Below are 19,994 nucleotides of genomic sequence, written 5' to 3'. Positions count from 1 at the left end.
AACAGGGATTTTAAAAGGGTTCCTCTTAGAAGCATCTTAAATATAATATATATAAAATGTACACCCAATACCCCCGCCCCTCCTGATCACGCTGACTTAGCCATATATATATGGAAGAGAAGGTCTATAGAAGAATATTTGCAGCTGGACCAAGGGGTGCATGGCCGCTTTTGCGGTCCGCGTGTCTCGTTCAAGTGGATTTGTCAAGTTATATTCTCCAGTATATACTGTATATACTGTATATATATATATATATATATATATATATATATATATATATATATATATATATATATATATATATACTGCGGTGGGTTGGCACCCTGCCCAGGATTAGTTCCTGCCTTGTGCCCTGTGTTGGCTGGGATTGGCTCCAGCAGACCCCGTGACCCTATTCGATTCAGCGGGTTAGAAAATGGATGGATGGATGGATATATATATATATATATATATATATATATATATATATATATATATATATATATATATATATATATATATATATATATAACGAGACACGCGGACCGCAAAAGCAGCCACCCCTTGGACGCGGGGCCTGGGGTGGTCGCCCCACTTGCCACACCCAAACGCCGATCTTGCAATGGGATAACAAAGTCCCAGACCATTGCATTCGCTTTCTTTCCTCCCTCATACTGCTTGACCGCCTGCATTTCTGTGTCGAGATCAATCGCCATTTTTCCAGTAATTGCATGACAAATGTAACTGAACGTCATCGAAACCGCTGCTGGTAATAAACTGAGATCGTGATGAATGATTCACGGCATACGGAGCTGGCGTGGTGAACGCTGTACAAAATGTGTTGAAAGTACTTAAAAAAAAAAGGCAACAAATTACAAGCAATATTTTTGAGTAGATTTAATATACTGCACTATTGAATACACTTAATTTATTAATTTACTCAAATTTACCTAAAATAAATGAGTTTGCTTAAATATAATAGTGGCACAAATATTTTTATGCTACTCCGATTTTGACAATGAAAAGGGGCTGCCCTTTGTCACCGATTCTGTTTGTAACTTTTATGGACAGAATTTCTAGGCTCAGCCAGGGTGTTGAGGGGGTCCGGTTTGGTGGACTCAGGATTGGCTCACTGCTTTTTGCAGATGATGTTGTCCTGTTTGCTTCATCAGGCCGTGATCTTCAGCTCCCTCTGGATCGGTTCGCAGCTGAGTGTGAAGCGGCTGGGATGAGAATCAGCACCTCCAAATCCGAGAGCATGGTCCTCAGCCGGAAAAGGGTGGAGTGCCCTCTCAGGGTTGGGGGAGAGATCCTGCCCCAAGTGGAGGAGTTCAAGTATCTCGGGGTCTTGTTCACGAGTGAGGGAAGAATGGACTGTGAGATCGACAGGCGGATCGGTGCGGCATCCGCAGTGATGTGGGCTCTGCATCGGTCTGTCGTGGTGAAAAAGGAGCTGAGCCGTAAGGCAAAGCTCTCAATTTACCAGTCGATCTACGCTCCTACCCTCACCTATGGTCATGAGCTATGGGTAGTGACCGAAAGAACGAGATCACGAATACAAGCGGCTGAAATGAGTTTCCTCCACAGGGTGTCTGGGCTTTCCCTTAAAGATAGGGTGAGAAGCTCAGAGTAGAGCTGCTGCTCCTCCGCATCGAGAGGAGTCAGATGAGGTGGCTTGGGCATCGGATCAGGATGCCTCCTGGACGCCTCCCTGGTGAGGTGTTCTGGGCACATCTAACTGGGAGGTGGCCCTGGGAAAGACCCAGGACATGCTGGAGGGACTATGACTCTCGGCTGGCATCGGAATGCCTCACGATTCCCCTGGAAGAGCTGGAAGAAGTGGCCGGGGAGAGGGAAGTCTGGGCCTCTCTGCTGAAGCTGCTGCCCCCGCAACCCGACCTCGGATAAGCGGAAGAGGATGGATGGATGGATACTCCGATTTTCATTTGAATTACACTAAAAAAAAGAGCAATGATGCAATATAGGTAGGACAGTAATGACTGTATAACAAATATCTTTATTTATCTGAACATACCCAGATAGTCACAGTAACTGAGTTATGAAAATTAAATCAAAAGTCGGAGGATAATTTTTAGTGAATGACTGACATTCAAATGTTAATGGAAATTTGAACTTGCTTAAGGCAGCAGAAATCAAAATCTTTATGATAATTATAAAAGATTAACAATGATTCTTAGTTTCTTGGGTACAGGCATGTCTTGATAATATTTTTGCAATTGCCTTATATGAATGCATGATATTAATTAGTTAACACTAGAATTACCAGAGCCTATGAAAAAACTCGTAATTCCGTCCCACCTTAAATCGCTTCTTAAAATCGTTCACACCTCTCCGCCAGCGTCTTTTGTCATCTAAATGTGCTGATAAAAATCAGGCTGCAAGCAGCCGGCTATTCCATCTCCCCACCGATTTAGAAAGGCACAAACTTCTCCCAGCTCACGCCTTGATTGATTATCTGGGAGTGAAGGGGAGTTTTAGAGTGGAAATAATAGATCATTATTTGGAACACACGCATTTCACGTGTGTTCCGTTTCTACAGTAATCCGTGTAAACACATTTTTAAAAACAGAAACGTTTTTCATATTGTAGTAGTAAATGACAAAATGTAGGCATAAACTATATAATGTATGAAGCCTGAAGTCCAAATATCAAACACTTTCACAAAAGATACAAATATAACAGTATGTGCTATACTCGAATGTTATTTATATATTGAAGAAAGTATAATGTCAGGCGCTCATTCAGTGTAATAGGAACCATAGCACAGAGAGGTGTGTACACTGCAACAAGTACACATGTCGTAAATGTAGGAAGGGTGTGTGGAAATTGTTAATATTTGAATGTAATGATTTTATATAGCACGGATCGGAAATCAGCAGTTCTTAGCATTGCACCACACAAGCTGTCGTATCAACCGCCTACTGTAACTTGCTTTATTTTTTCTTCACTTATAGTCTAGAATAAAAGTGCACTTGTTTTTTATTCTTGTACACCAACATATGTTCCTGTGTTTGAGCGACACGGGCATGCACAAAAAATAGACGTGTAATGCTACGAAAAGTGCACGCAGGCAGTTCAGTTCGCAAGCATTGGTACAAGAATGCAGTCACAAGTACGCTGCAGAGCTACAGCGCGTCTTTATGTGGAAACAGCAGTGTCAGATGGGGGGTAGGGAAGGATCTGAAAACGACTGAGAGAATGAAAAGTGAATAAAAAAAAAAAAACGAACCTTTACAAGTATCATAAATTACTGGCTGTTACACACTGAAATCAAATACATGTTTTTAATTCTAAAATATTAAGAATAAGAGCAGTTTACTTCTCAAAACTGAGCCATGTGGGATCAAACTCGTGACCTTTTGGATACTAGTCAGCGGCTGATACCATTACACTATCATGGCAGCTGTATTAAGTATGTGTCAATATGGCATGCTAAGGTGGCTTTTTTCTGCAGTTATATTTTTGAATAAAAGCATACTTGTTCTATTATATTTGTACCTTTTGTGAAAGTGTTTGATATTTAAACTTCAGACTTCATACATTATACTGTATAGTTTATCCTTACATTTTGTCATTTACTACTACAATATGAAAAACGTTTCTGTTTAAAAATGTGTTTACATGGATTACTGTAGAAGCGGAACAAACGTGAAATGCGTGTATTCCAAATAATGATCTATTAATTCCACTCTAAAACTCCACTTCAATCCCAGATAATCAATCAAGGCCTGAGCTGGGAGAAGTTTGTGCCCGTTCTAAGTCGGTGGGGGATGGAATAGCCGGCTGCTTGCAGCCTGATTTTTATCAGCACATTTAGATGACAAAAGACGCTGGCGGAGAGGTGTGAACGATTTTAAGAAGCGATTTAAGGTGGGACGGAATTACGAGTTTTTTCGTAGGCTCTGGTAATTCTAGTGTTAATTCAGTTAATTCCCCAAATAATGCAATGACGCCTGAGTGAAGAACTAATTGACCAAATATTCCTTTCTTATATATTATTGTAGGCTGTTTTAAGAAGTACTGTTAAGAATCTATTTTAACTTTAAAAAAAAATTGTTCAGTTATTTTTATAATGTGTGGTTTTATTGTTTTTTTTAATAAATAATGTGAAAATGTTTTGTGTGAGTTTACTGTACTAAAGCGAATTAGTACAACATAAGCAGTCCACAACACAAATTCATAAGTTACAGTAACTTAAATATATAATTATACAGAATTTAAAATGTTGAGTTTTGAGGCGTAAAGTACAAAAGACTTACAATATTTAGTTCAGGTAACACACTTTAAGTTTATTATCCTTTTTTTAAAAAGTGATATTTTGAGTTGATGTAACTTTTTGTGATGAAGTTCACTTTACTCCAAATTTTGTATGCAGAATGTTGACTTATTTTTTTTAGTTGAAGTCACTAAAAATTTTTACAGTGTAGAATTATACTGCAAGACTTGCCTTTTCTTACAGTGACCTTTACTGAAAATTCTCTTGGTGAAACTAAAAATATTTAACAAAAAATAAATATAGGAGTATATTTTAATATGCAATTTTTTTTTTAACTTACACACAAAGTATACCTCAATCAAGTGACGTCTGAGGAATGAGAGGTAAACGGGACGGATAAGGAGTGAGGGTGAAATGCTGAGGCAGGTGCCGCTCTTCAAACACGTCCTGCATTTACGCCAGCATATCCCGTTACATGAATGGCTGCCTTTTCCACTACTTTTCAGTATGCGATAGCGAAAATCATGAAATAAAATAGGAAATAGGAAATCGAACATCGCTAAATAAATCACAGTGTTAAAAATGAACCAGAAAATAGATGGCCTAAGCAGAACATTAATTAAATGAGATGTCAAATAACACGGTGACGGTCAGGCAATCGTCTTTTTACGCTGTTTACAGATCGTAGTGTAGGACAGACGGCATATCGTTCTCAAACTTAACTGAAAGTCTCATTTCTGTGTAAAATGGTAGTTTCAAGCGATCAAATATAGATATGAACACACGTAGCTATCCGAGAAATGAGGTAGGTTGTTAAAAGGATGCCATACTTTGCTCGCCATGTTTCAAAGGTTTTGTGAAAAACAACAACTGCTTAAGTCTGTAACTAACAAAATGAAATACTAGTTATTATTCATTACGGAATTAATGTTCCTTATACTTACACATTTGTAGTAAAACAGCTCTTATTGTGGATAAAAGTTACAACTGAATGTGTTGTTGTAAAGACCAAGAAATCGATGTGTCATTAAATTTAATTCACTATGTAGTTTTTTTTACATAGAATAAGTTGTTAAAAAGTTTACATTTTAAGAAAAATAAGTTACATTTATTCTTTTTTTTATTGAATTAGAATTAAAAAATCAAAACTCATTTTTATTAATTATTTTTTGCGTACAGTTAGCTATTATTTTTCACACATGCAAGATTTATTTTGTGCAGTGCACCGTCGTTTGCCTGTATGACGCGGTAGCGGTCATAAGTCGAATGGTCGTAAGATGATGACTGCCTGAAGTGTGGTAGACGACAGGACTTTAGGAACTTTCAAAACTCGACTTAATGTTATTTTAGAAGAATTAAGTGGATGGGCCTGGCGAGCTCTGTTGGGCTGAATGGCCTGTTTCAATTCAGAAGAGAATGGATGTCATTGACTTCGCAACACATGAAGAATGAAACTAATCTGTAAAGCACAAGAAAATTACTAAAGGCTTCACACTTGTTTTCAGATTCACGCTGACCGATGATGACATTTAACTCGTTTATTTTGTGTGTTGTTTAATGACATTGGGCCATAAAACTCCCTAAGTGGACTTCTTAAGAAATGACGTTAGTGCCTCCCGCGGGTTACTCACCTTAACCCAGTTATGTGTGTTCATGTAAACTCAACGATCGTTTACTTGTGAGCACACATGTGTGAGAAACAAAGTAAAGTCAGCGGTGAGCCTTGTTCAAGCCAAACAGGATAAGGAGTACTCCAGTGGTTCTCAATCTGTGGGGCGGACCCCCTAGGGGGGCGCAAAGTAACAAAAAAGAGGGCGCAAAGATGTGAAAAAAAGAAAACAAGAATCGAAAATATGAAAAAATACATCTATTGAATCCAAAACAAATTAACTTAAACTACATTCTGAAACTAGAAAAATAAATATAGAGTTAGATAAATGTCGATAAAAGTTAAGTCGGTATAATAAAATATGCATCTATGATATATCATTCATTAAAAAAGAATAAATTGGTATTACTGGGCTCCTTTCAAAAAAACATTAGGGGGGTGCGATTATAACTGTTATGAATACTCGGGTCACAAATACTTAAAGGTCGAGAAACGCTGGTGTATTCAGTGGCGTAGCCGGCTTGCTGAAGGTCCCCGTGCAGCACCCTGAGGTGAGCCCCTCCTGCCTTAGTCATTTATTCGCAATTAGATCCGAGGGGCCGGCTGGGCAGTGGCGTCCAGGATCCGCGTCACTATCATAATCAGACGCTACACGTGACAAACAAACCGGCTCTCCAAATGGAGTTTGTGATAACTTCTTTAATCAGTTTATTAAGGCAGCTGTAAGTTAGCAAAAATAAAGTCAATTGTGGGAATGGAACGTGGGAGTTGTGGGTAGCAGTAGTCGTAGTACGTAAATCTATGTAAGATGCGGACTCGCTTACTTTGTGAAAGAAGATGATTAAATGTGACGTAAGCTAGAAAGTAGAAACTGTTCTGTGCTCTAAAATGAAGCCATTTCAGTTTGTAACAAATTAAAACGAAAACACCGGCTGACAGGATACGACGACATCATCGACCCGTTTACACGAGTTCTGAGAAAATGGACTTCATAATGTCAAAGGTTCCAAGAAATCTGCCTTGTCGGTAGGAGATTACTGTAGCACAAACCACCGTGCCACCTTACCAAACCCCCCAATAATAAAGAAACATGAAATGACCAACCTCGGAAGTACGCCTTGAAAAGACTGGTCGGAGTCAGGGGACGCAGGCCCACCAGCTCTCCTGGCTTGAAGGCCGGTTTTCCTGGCAGCGGGTTTTTTTCCATAAAAGTGGCCACAGCCCTCAGGATGGCTTTGGTAGTGATGTCTTCATCGGTGAGGTCGTTCGGACCCAAGTCAGGGGAATCTTTGTTGGGGAGGAAGGCAAACGCCCACCCGATACACAGAATCAGCAGCCCAGAATGGAGATGCATGTTCTTCTGCCCGTGGCTCTCGTTCTGCTCCACAGCCAAAGCCTCTCTGCCTTAATAAATATGTGTGTCTTGGCACAAGGAATGGTTATGTCATACATCTGGGCTTGGTTTGGTTTTATTGCCAAAAGGTGCCACCCACCGCCAACCAAAAATGAATGAAAGAAAGAAAGAAAGAAAGAAAGAAAGAAAGAAAGATTGTACCTTTCAATTGTGTAATTTGTCTGTGAAGCTCCAATTATAAGCATCTGAAGCTTCTCACTCCTCCACATGCAGTTTGTATGTCGCTCGTCCTTCTTCTATTCGTGTCCACAGTATATAAAGTCTTAGCATTTGAGGGAGTGTTTAAGGAGAGCCCATAAACACTTAATAAGCTCTTCTTCATGTTACATGCAGATGGTATTGTTCCGTATTGTCCCCTCATTGTCTCCGTAATGGACAAGCAGATTAGGAACACCAGACAAATCTGACCTAAAATGCCTACAGTTCTTGAATGAAGCCCTCATCATGGCTGCCAGTTTCAACAAGATGGGTCTCAGAATGGGTCCTGTACAACTTTTCTCAGCACATTACGTGTACGATCCTCTGTCACCTGCTTGTGTTGTCCCCAAGGCTCCAGGATGTGCCACAGCTGTTGAAAATGTCCTGCATTGTGCCTGTTCTAAAGAAGGCAGGCACCTCTTCACCTAATGACTACAAACCAGTGGCACTTACATCTCACAGCATGAAGATCTTCGAGTGGCTGGTCCTGGGCTATACGAGTCCTCTTGTGGCAGACAACCTGGAGTCACTTCAGACAAAGATTGTCATCTCTTCAAGGCTTATTCTCATATGGCCAAAGCTGGCAGCATGGTGAGGATTCTGTCTCTTGATTTCATTACCATCCCACCATCCCTGTTAATGGGGTCACCTCAGAGATGTGAAGGTGGATGAGCCTGTGGTGTCCTGATGATGGACTATCAGTCAGGCAGACCACCATTTGTTAGACTCAAGGACTCTGTGATCAAACTCTGTCTGCTTTACTCTTCACCCTGTAGACCTCTGACTAGAAGTATAACAGCAGGTCAGGTCACTGGCAGACATTCCCTTTAGACTCTGCACTAATGGGGGTCTATTGATAAGGGAGAGGAATCAGGGGGAGAACTTTGAGAATTGTCTGCAACTGAACTTCAGCAAAAACAAGAAACTGCTAACACCAAAAAGCCTCAATGTCCGGTCACAATTCAGGGAGTAGGTGAAGAGGTGGTACACTGCTACAGGCACATAGGGGTCCACATGAGTGACAGGCTGGACTGCTCTGGTAACACAGATATACACATACTGTGTATATTTACATAAAGAGCTTCTGTAAAAGACCAAATAAAGTATCTATCTATCTATCTATCTATCTATCTATCTATCTATCTATCTATCTATCTATCTATCTATCTATCTATCTATTGTCAGGGATGCCAAGGGCAACGACCTGGCCGGGATGCCGTGAGGGACCAGATGTGGGTCTACACCCACCATGGATCACGTGGGGGCCGCCTTCCTGGTTGCTTTGGGGGCCACAGGTTGAGGGCATGGAAGCCCCACCCTGTAGGGGCCCGTGGTCACCGCCAGGAGGCACCCCAATGCCTTGGGGACCTGTTACCTCAGCACTTCAGTGCTGGGGGGAAGAATTAAAAGGGTGCCCAGAGAGCTGCTAGGAGAACAGCCGACACTTCCGCCACACTGGGGCGTGGCCAATAAAGGAGTGTCAGGAATCATCTGGAGCTCATCCGGGAGAATATAAAAGGGGCCGTCTCCCTTCATTCAGGGCTGGAGTTGGGTGGAAGAGGACGAGGCAAGAGAGGAGAGTGGAGGCGGCCGCAGAAGAAGGCATTGAGTGGCCAGGACTGTGTTGGGGTTTGTGCATTGACTTTATTTAGTGCCTGAGTGACACATTATTGTAAATAATTGTAAATAAAACGTGTGGTGGTTTGAGAACAACATGTCCGCTTGTCTGTGTCCAGGCTGCTTACCACACTATCTATCTATCTGTTTATCTATCTGTCATATAGTACAATATAGTATTGGCCTTTCACATATAGTGCCTTTCACTCTATCTATCTATCTATCTATCTATCTATCTATCTATCTATCTATCTATCTATCTATAACATCTGTGGCAGAGCGACGGGCATTAAGCAAACTCCTGTCAATCATGAATAATCCACTGCATCCACTTAACAGTGTCATCTCCAGGCAGAGGAGCAGCTTCAGTGACAGACTTTTGTCACCGTCCTGCTCCACTGACAGACTGAGGAGACCCCACACTATGCGACTCTTCAGTTCCACCCGGGGGAGTAAATGCTAACATTATTCAAAGTTATTGTCTGCTTTTTTATTTTTTCATTTTTATTACTGTTTAATTTAATATTGTTTCTTTGTATCAGTATACTGCTGCTGGATTATGTGAATTTCCCCTTGGGATTAATAAAGTATCTATCTATCTATCTATCTATCTATCTATCTATCTATCTATCTATCATATAGTGCCTTTCACCCTTTCACTCTCTCTCTATCTCTCTATCTATCTATCATATAGTGCTTTTCACTTCTAACAGTCTTTGCAATTTGTTATTTGGTTTTAAATTAAAGCACTTCAGACAAAACAGTGAGAAAACAAGCAGTAAAATACAATGAGATGAGCTCTCTTTACAAATAAAATCTGCTCTGCTCTCCCAAAACACAAAGCCCAAATGTGAGACGCTGCATAACTGGTGACCACAGTTCTGTCCTTCATGCCCACACGGTGGGCTGTCCCCTGAGGTGATGACTGGAGTGTCACGCCACACAGATATGCCAACTTAACAGAAGGCAGACCTCAGGGGCCCAAATGTGGCACAATTCTTGTTCTTCTTACTTTGTGCCAGGGGAGTTGGCTTTTTTTATCTTTTATTAAAATGTTTTTGTGTCACAACAAATGTTGAATAGAAATGAGGGGCAAATTCTTTTAGGTTCCTCTTCATACCAGTGGTCCCACCCTTAGGAGTTGTTCATCTCTTATCAGTGGTTTGAAAACTAAACGTTAGAAAATGTTGAAATTGAAGGAGTTAGTTAAAAAAATAAAGGGCGTACTGCTGAGTCCACCATGACTTGGCACAGCACCGTTTGTGGCCCTCATCATCAATGCTTTTTGACATGTCTGAGAGATTCTCTGTTTTCCAATTTGCCTTCCTTGGCGTGAGGGTCTCTGTGGTGCTCTAAGTTTACCTGTAGGAACATCATGGGGAAGCATCAAAAATGATCAAAGCCCCAAACCCTTCTCCCCCAAGAAGGACAGCACTGATGTTCATTTCTTTGCTTGTTCTTTTATCAATGGCAGGGCAAGAGGACCACGAAGCTGCAGAACTGATAGTCAAACTGCAGTGCTGTTCTGACCAGAGGCTGCACGGCTCCCATCATTAAATCAAATGCTTTTGAGGTTCTCCACCTCAGTCACTAATCCCTCAAATTCTCATTCACTGAAGTTTCATTTTCTACTTTCTCCCATAGTTCATTATAAAGGTGCCAGTCAGGAATATGACCAAATTTGTATGGTGATCAGATCATGAATATTCAAAAAAAGGTGTTGGTTTTCACACCATATATGGTTACAGGTCGGGTGGGGCAATGGGAGTGGCTAAAAGCGCATGTACGAGTGCACAGTTCTAAGTTGAACTGAGATTTATAAAGGAACTTGGCGTGGCACGTGGCATACAGACGGTTTATTAAATCCAGTTTGTTATGCCATGTGGACCTTTCCTACCTTGAGTAATTCAGATCCTTCATAGATGTTCCATGGTGCACAAAAGACGTCAGACAGGACACATTGTGTAAGCTTGTAGCCTTAGACTTTATTTCAGATTGAAAACAAAAAGACAGAATAACCCCAATTCATGGAAACACAGCAGACTTGACCTTGGAGCTTCAGAGCGGAGAGCAGTCCCTCAGGTCACAAAGGTTCAACACAAGTCAAAGATGTCGTCCTCAGGGTCTGCGGCAGCTGGTTTGGAGCTCAGCCTGCGACGTCCTGAAACAGAGAGTATCCTTCCTGTGAAAACCACCAAAGGTACGAGGGAGGATCTCTTACACGTTTAATTTCTTGTGAGATTTTAGAGGTCCAGAACATGGCACCAGGTTAGCAGGAGATGCAGCTGCTATCACAGACATTGTGTTATCTGGATAGATTGGCTGACTTGTGAGGTGTGTCTATGTTATTATTACTTACTAGCTGTCTGATGCCTTTATCGAAGGAGGTGACTTACAACATATGAGATACCATTGGTTACGTTTGTTTTGTTCTTACTAATTGAAGCCCTGGCAGGTGAAGTGAATTGTTCACATAGTGGTGTCAGCAGTGGGATTTGAACACACAGCCTCAGGTGTTTGAAGTCCAAAGCCTTAACCACTTCACCACATAGCCTGCCGATAATATTAGATATTTACTTTTATATACATTTATTTGCTCTTCTTTTAAAAAAAGAGGTACACATAATCGAGATTAGACCTTGCTAAAGTGGGAAAAAATGCAAATATTGTATACAGAAAAATACTCAATTAGTTCCATAGCACTTCTGATACCTCTGATTAACCGATGGCAATATAACTGAGGCCCTTTGCCGTATGAAATTTCCCCGAGTGAAGCCTCTAGCATAGCTAGTTTAAATATACAGTATATATAATTGTATTATTTCTAGGCAGAGGCAGAGGTGTTGTTGCCCACTAGGTGGCACTACAGTTTGGCAAGAACATAACATTTGTGCTATGACTTTTAAAAAGGTGCAACTTCACAAAGAAGAATCGCTCTTAGTGTCAGACCACTTTATGATGATGAGTACCCAGTTGGTGGAGATCATACCTGAGGTCCACGAAAACCAACATCAAGAAGGTTTGCATTTCCTTTAGCATCCTTAAGAATGAGTGTCACAAATGGAGTGCAGCAGTCAGACCTGTGAAAGTGAAGAGGTGTATCAGCAATAAAAGTCCAAGATCAAGTAAGATCCAGAGAAGAACAATCAGTTCAACATCTGATCACCTCTAGAAGATTCAAAACGCTTTGATGAGAACGGGTCATTCAGCCCCACAGCCTGCCCACCTAATTCCTCCAAAGTAACATCAAGGTGAGTTTTGAATGTCCTGCTGTCCACCAGACTGCTTGGTCATTTATGTGTCTGTGATGCTCTGTGTGAAGAAAATCTTTGCAGTGTTTGTGAGAAGTTTCTCCTTACTGATCATCCATTGCTGTCCGGGTGTTCTTGTTGATGGACTCACTTTAAGCTTTGATCATCTCTACCAAGTCCTTCTTAATTTTAAATCATGTCACCTCTTAATCTCTGGTTACGTAAACTATAAAGACTCGGTTCCTTCAGCCGTTTCCTCCTAGTTTGCTCTCCACTGTCCTGAATCACTCTAGTTAGCCTTCTCTGGAATTTTTTTGTGTCACTATGTGTTTTTGATAAAATGGAATTCAAAATCCATCACAGCACTTCAGATAAGCAACGTCCCTTGATTTGTATTCCACACAGCAGGTGGGCGCTATACAGCCAAACATCCTATTAGCCATCTCTACTGCTTCTGTGCACTATCTGGATGTACAGTAGAGGAGGAAGAGTCCATTGTGACCTTCTCACTGAGCACTTTAAAATTTCGGACCTCCCATCAGTGAAATGTGCAACCTGGGATGGGTCTGTTCCGACTCCACAAAGGAAGTGTTGAATGATGGGCAAGAACCAGGAAGTAAAAACGCAAGTAATTCTTTAAGTTATTCACAAAGCTGGATAGTGAACAAGCCAAAATGGCCACCTTTCATAGCATTGATTTTTGAGGCCACGTCCCTAGCAAACTTTTGCTCTGTGTAGCAACAGATCCACAAAATATATACACCCATCTCCAAAACAAGAATACATAAAAAAAAGTAAGTGTTTTAAAACAGATACCTATAGATTATTTTAACCTACCAATAAACTCTCCGTGCTGAAAAACTAACCACGGCAGCAAAATGTGTTTATTTCAGAAAAAATTAAATGAACTCGTGGCAGGATTGTGCTCTGATTCCATGACAATACATTTGGCGTAGTCTGCAGGATTTGCACTGTGGATGGATATACTGTGGCGCTGGTGTGTACAGTACAGTAGAAATGGGTTGGACCATGGGGGGTTTCCATAAAAATACATTTGGCGTAGTCGGCAGGATTTGCACGGTGGATGGGTGTACTGTGGTATTGATGTGCAGAGTACAGTGTAACCTGGGATGGACTGTGGTGTCGATCCATGGAAATACATGATCCTCTATCCTGAAGCTGTTCAAACATCCTACAGTTTCGGCTGAAGAACTCAACTGTATAATTAGGTGACACCATAAAGAAAATCATAGAATTCCAAATATACAAAGACAAATAAACTTGAGCAAGCACAACAACACTGGCTAAAATTTAACACTGGGTAGCTGGCGGATGCCCTGTTATACACTGCCAATTCATCTTGGGTTGGCACCAGCATTGAAGTCAAATCTCTCGAGAAGGGCTATAGAAAGAATGGGCCCCTGACTGTGACAGGGCAGTCAAGTGTGGACACTCCGCATTTGGCCCAGTGATGACTGATGAAACACCACCGTACCTGTACTTGCAGCTGCTCCAGTGGACTCCTGACTTAACTGTGCCATTGCAGTTCAGTGAAGATACCTTTGGGGTTTCATCAGCTGCCAGACCGATTTCAACAGTAACGGCGCTTTTTGTGTCCCAAGCCAAGAATGAGATATCCCAGAAGAAGCTCTTACACATCCTTGGACTCTTCTTTATTCCTCTGCAGATGTCTCCTTGTTTTGTAATCGTGTACTGAGGGGGGTCCTCATCTGGAATCTGGGAATGAGGAAGATGATAAAACCGATGGTCAGATGCAGAAGAGCTTTTTATAATTGTTTCGATCGTCTTATAACAAAGCTTCTGATAAAGTTGGCGACTAAGATATCAGCAAACAATATGGGAAACAACCACAGAAAATTCTGATATTACTCGTGTTGCTGTAGCAATAACATGTTTTTAGATGTGTAGTGTAAAGGAAGACATGGATGGGAGGGCACAGGGACAGGAAAGAGACAGGCTGCCACCCAGGGCGCCATGTGTTCTCTGAATATACTGGGTGGCAGGGTCCCTCTGGTATGGCTTCCATTTTGACTCCTGAAGGGCTGCATGGGACTTTTAGATCTGGTAGGCAGCCCTTTTGGGGTCTTTGGGTGTCACCAGAGTGAGGGGCTGGAGACAGACTCCCCTTTCTCCACAAGGTTCTGCCTGGCTCACCTTGCACAGGAAGTACACCTGAATTCCGGCTTAAAAGACACCCCAGCCAGGAGAGAATTAAGATGAAGCTGACATGGATTAGAAGAAGAGCAAGAGAGAAAAGAATTGAATTTGCTTGTTTAAAAAAAATGCCTGTTATCTTTGTTTGAACCCGGGATTGTCTACGGAGCAGTCGTATCGGAGGTTTAAGGATGTATGATGCCCCCTGAAGTCAAAGGAGAAATTGTTTCCAGGGTTTGTTAATCATTTTGATTTATTTCAATGAAAGTCATTGTACCGATTTGACACCAACAGTGAGGAGAGTCAGCAACAGGACTGGGAAATGAATCAAAGAATCAAAGTTGTGGACGTAAAAACGGATCAAAACCAGAAAGACTAGAATAACCGAACATCTTCGGACAAAACATTAAACAAAATCGTAGTCAAAAACTGATTGCCACCATGCCACGCCGCATTTATGAAGTAATTCATGTAAAAGGAGCCCTGACCAAATATTGAGTACCTACATGGATAGACTTTTCAGTAGGCCAACATTTCTGTACTAAAAATCATTTCTTTTTATCGGTCTTATGTAATATTGTAATTTTTTGAGATACTGAATTTTTAGTTTTCATTACCTGTAGGCATTAATTAGCAAAATGAAAAGAAATAAATGCTTGAAATATATCACTCTGTGTGTAGTGAATCTATATAATACATGAGTTTCACTTTTTGAATTGAGTTACTGAAATAAATTAACTTGTTGATGAAATTCTAATTTATTGAGATGCACGTATATATATATACTGTATACTGTATATATATATACAGTATATATATATTATTGAATAGTTTACTGTCAAATAATGCAAACAGTACTCAGCACGTGTTTCGCCCTAATTCTGGGTTCGCCTGGTGTACACACTCATTGCACCTTGAACGTCAGCATCAGAGGCAAAGCCTCTTTAAATTTGTGCCATGGCATGTGGTTCGTTTATTGGACAGCATGTAGATCTGGGTAATGACCTTCTTGGCATTTGTAGTCTGAATCACAATCTGATTGTATGGGTGGTTACCTACCAGGTAAAGCTTGTGGTTTTATATATATATTGTATGGGATGGCCAGCAGCCTGACCTAGGTAGGACACCCAAGACACAGAAAGAAGGGAGAAGCAGCTCCTTCAGGGCAGTGACTCATCCAGAACACTAGATGGCAGCTCCCCTGGATTGCAGCGGTGCACTAAATTCCCACAAGGCATCATGGGACTTGGAGTTCTTTACCTCAGCCATGTTGGGTTCCATGGGTGCTGCCAGGACTGGGGAGCTCCATTGAAAGGGGTTTCCGCCTCACGTGGAAGTGCTGATGGACTACGTGTGTAAGATCAGAAGCACTACTGGTGTAGATAGAATGAAAGGCGTTGCCTGCCTCACAGAGTCGGGCGAAAGGTGGATGAAATTTGCTGGGTGGGAGGAGTTGAGGATGGATAAGCAAGAGTGTACTTGTGGCAGTGGGCGAGGGAAACACTTGTTATGAGAAGAGTTTCCCACAAAAGGCTCTTTGTATTTTAAACTTGTGCCCGGTGTCTGTCTGTGTTGGATTTAGGTAGCTGGAGCACCCCCAGTGTCCATAATAAATACATACACAGGTCTAATTCCTAAGGCTGTGTTCCATTTGAAGTGGGAAGTTTGGAATTTCTGAGTTCCATTTGGGAGAATTCAACTGGAACCCAAACAGGTCGGATTTCCAAATCAGAAATTCAAGGTTGGTTTGTCAAGTCCGAGTTTGTCCGACTTCAGATCGTGACATCAATCCATAATGGCGACGTACACCACAAACTTTAGTGAAAGCCGTCATATTCTACTGTCTCTTGGCACTTCCGTCTGTCTGTTTCTCATTAAATTAGTCGCTCACACAATACTATGCAGCTTCTATCTGTGGACATGGTGCTTATACAAAATTCAGCATAATGAATTGTTGACGACTTCTTTTATTTCGAAGGAGCAGGCACAACAGAGGTTTTCCTGGAGGCATCTGGATGGGTTTCCCAAATGTTATACTGGAACACAGTCTACTCGGGTGTGACGTCATTCCCAGCTCTGACATCAAGCTACATGGAGCACAGCAGCATTACTACACTTCAAGGGTTTTTGGGAGTCAGGAAGCCTCCCTTGGTATGCAGAGCACAGTGTACATAGGACAGACTTTCTGGAGCGATCGTCGATTGAGTTACTAAGTAGCACCCAGCGGTGTGCGGAGTGTGCACCCTGTAACTTTTAGAAATGGTATCCCAGACAGCTGTCTATGTCACCTAATGCAGCATCTTTCAACCTTTGTGACACCCTGTAGCTCCACCCCCCCAATCCACTCTAACAATCATGCTTGATACACCAAGCTGGCATTGCATGGGGACTTGCGGAAGACCACCCCCTGCTCTGACAATTGTACTTGATTCACCACAGCCAATCCTGGATGACCTCTACCAACCTCCGCTGTGACAATGGCATTCGGTTCACCGTGAGGGTCCAGCTATGAACCTCCAGAGCTCCACAAGCAGAACGGAAGTCAAATCTGATTGGCAGTTGTCCCACAGAGAGATCCGCCCACAATGTCTCCAGTCTGACGCTCTGCTCTGTTTAAAGAGTGTGATGAATGTTGAAAATGAAGTGACGTAAACCTGCCGTCCCAATGGCCGTTCAACAGAACTCCTGAATCGTGATTTTTGGGCAAAGGCCAGAAGAAATGTGCATGTTTTGCTGCTTCGTTCATAGAAAATGACTTTATTGTAATGAATTTAAAGATAAAGTGGATTTTTCTGTAATGAGCTTTTTAAATATTAGTTCTAGGAAATTAGTCAGAACCAAAAAAAAAATTATAATGAGGATTTTGCTAAAACTGAGTTAATTCTAACGGAATTTTCCTGCTCTCCTCACGTCTTCCAGACTCTCAGCAGATCCGTCACAAAACTCCACCGAGTCAAAGGGTGACCTCTGGTGGCTGCTCACTCATTTTCAACCCGAGCAGATTTTAATTGACCAATCCCAGCACACGCCTGCCGACATCAGCCAATTGCTGGAGACGCAGAGATGCTCGTCTCACAAAGTACTCCAAACAGGTGCGCGCTCCCTGGATTTATATACTACAGTCCTGGTTTTTGGTGCTTTGATGGATAAAACAAAATATTCTAATTGAGAGTATTGCAAAGCTAAAAAAAAAAGACTCACCTCGGTGACTTTTGGCACCACAGTTATGACGTTCTTCAGGTAGTTAGTTGAGGTGGCACCTTTAGCTGTAAATGTCACGAGGCTGAAAGAAAACATGGAATGGCGAGGGTTGTAATTAGTATGTTAGAAAAATGGTGATGAGATCAGGCCAGTCGGACCAACAAGCCTGGCCAGCGTATTCACCTGGATTGTCTAACATAACATCAGCTTGAGGTCTGAAGGATCCTAAACTCCTGCTAGCCACCAAATTGCTTGGTCGTTTATTCAACGTGAGCATCAGAAAAAACAAAATGATGAGTGCAGGCCATTCAGACCAGCAAAGCTCACCAACCCCATTCACCTCAAAATAACGTCAAGTCAACGATCAAATATCTAGTAGGTGGGGTACAAAAATCATGGAAGGGAGGGATGATGCGTTTACTTTTGAGTTCATTTTGACACTTCTGATACACAAAGCAGAGAACAGCACATATTTATAATAAGAATAATAATAAAAAAAAATCATACATTGGAGTTATATAGCGCCTTTTCTAAATTACACCTCTGTTAGCACCTTATGAGAGGATCAGACAGACAAAAATCACATCCAACTGCTTCACCATCCCAACGTGTGCACAAGCCAATCGTCTGCTTCACAGATTACTCTCTCATATGCATCATACAAGTACAATACAGTAACAACACATTAATACTAGGATGTATTGTGTGTTTTGCATGCTTTGTCATTGGAATTGCTTTAAACAGAAAATGCAAAATAGGTTGACCAGCTTTTCTTTCTACCAAAATAGTGCAGAAATTATTAATCAAGTGACCACAGCAGATGTTTAGTAAATCAAAGCACGCAGTTCTTTCTTGAAGTTTCATATGCTTTGCATTTATTTAATGGCCAGCTGAATAAAAATGGGACAACTGGTTAAATTCTGATCATCAAATGGAACGCAATGTACAAAAGCAGGTCTGCCCCAGGGAAAAAATGGGATGTCTGCTTGACCTAATATAAGCATAATATTAAAATAAAATGTTTATGTCCCTTTATACGTCCAACAAATCAATCACACAAAATTAAACCTTAGAAAAATGTAATTTCTAACAGTGTTTTTGGGCTCATTGAGTGCACCAGTATGTGTCATTCACGGATTCTTTAAAATTCAAACTGAATTGAGAATGAAGCAAACAATTCTCATTCATTTGATTTGTGAACAAATCATTACCCAAGAACAAGGCGCACAATTCTCATTCATTTATGATTCTGGTAACATATTGTCTTATTTTAATTACCGTATATACTTGCAGATACAGTGGGATACAAAAGTTTGGGCAACCTTGTTAATAGTCCTGGCAAAAGCTGGATGATGTTGTTGAAGGTAAGGCGCTTCTCAATCCTCTCCGTCTCTCGTGTAAGCTGACAAGTTTTGAAATTGTGTATTCTGTCTGAAACTGAACAGAAATGTCACGTCCTGTGGTTATTGATGTATCTTGTGCTTCTGTTGTCACTTTTGGTCGGCAGAAATGGATTTTAAAAGTGTTTAATTTAACGAGATCCAGCCTCATTAGCATATTGTTTGTCTTGCTACGGGAGACGGAGAGATCGCGCCCGTCGCTGCGTGTGCTGACTGTGCCCCTTACTGCTAGTCTTTTAGGTATGTTACAATGTTACTTAGACTTTGTCCTTCATTGTTATTGTTCATATGCATTTGTTAAATTTGTATGGTTTTAAAAAAAGTAAATATAAAAAAAAAATAGCTGGATGACGCTGTTGAAAGAGACGGAGAGAGCGCCCGTCGCTGCGTGTGCTGACTGTGCCCCTTACTGCTTGTCTTTTAGTTGGATGACGTTGTTGCAGAACAAACAGCAGAATCCGGATGTTGGTGTGCCTGTCTTCTTTCAGATCATCAGCAACCATCTTAAAGCGTCTACACTAACACCCACCTGAGAGAGTAACCACGGAGCACACGGCCTTTTTCTTCTATGTGGGTGCGGCAATGCGCTGTATGAGCGAGTCTCTCTCTCTGTTGTGCCAACGTGACCACACAGTAGTACCCACGCTATTCTGAAGCGACGTTTGCACTGATTTGTGTTTTTTGTATCTCACACCCTCATACACCTTTATCGTAAGAGCATCCCTTACCTACGATGGAGTGTTCGATCAGAAGAAAATATGAAGCTGGTTTTAAATTAAAAGTCGTCAAAGTCACGAAATAAATTGGTAATGGAGCTGCTGCGACAAAATTCAGTGTGTCTGAGAAACCGATGAGAGATTGGAGGAAGCAAGAAGATGTAAAAAAAAATAAGAAGAATTAAATGTCGTATTTT

The 19,994-nt window shown here is 41.3% G+C and overlaps 1 protein-coding gene across 2 annotated transcripts in view; it reads right to left on the bottom strand.

The window, feature by feature from the left end:
- Nucleotides 1-19,994, bottom strand: part of LOC120540105 (von Willebrand factor A domain-containing protein 7-like) — a 96,764-nt gene that overhangs the window by 48,239 nt on the left and 28,531 nt on the right. The window contains exons 16-19 of one of the 2 annotated variants that reach the window (XM_039770594.1): nucleotides 17,682-17,763; nucleotides 13,801-14,042; nucleotides 12,044-12,134; nucleotides 11,020-11,215 (exon numbers count right to left, since the gene is read on the bottom strand). The exons of the other annotated variant lie outside the window; for it this stretch is intronic. Of the exons in view, the coding sequence (XP_039626528.1) occupies nucleotides 11,201-11,215; nucleotides 12,044-12,134; nucleotides 13,801-14,042; nucleotides 17,682-17,763 (430 nt within the window). The 3' untranslated portion in view covers nucleotides 11,020-11,200. Of the gene's footprint in view, nucleotides 1-11,019; nucleotides 11,216-12,043; nucleotides 12,135-13,800; nucleotides 14,043-17,681; nucleotides 17,764-19,994 lie in introns of those variants that run through there. 2 annotated transcript variants of the gene reach the window in all.

This window comes from Polypterus senegalus, chromosome 12, assembly GCF_016835505.1.
Source record: "Polypterus senegalus isolate Bchr_013 chromosome 12, ASM1683550v1, whole genome shotgun sequence".
NCBI lineage: Eukaryota > Metazoa > Chordata > Cladistia > Polypteriformes > Polypteridae > Polypterus > Polypterus senegalus.
The sequence above is the reverse complement of the archived record's forward strand: the minus strand, read 5'-3'. Positions and strand labels throughout refer to the sequence as shown.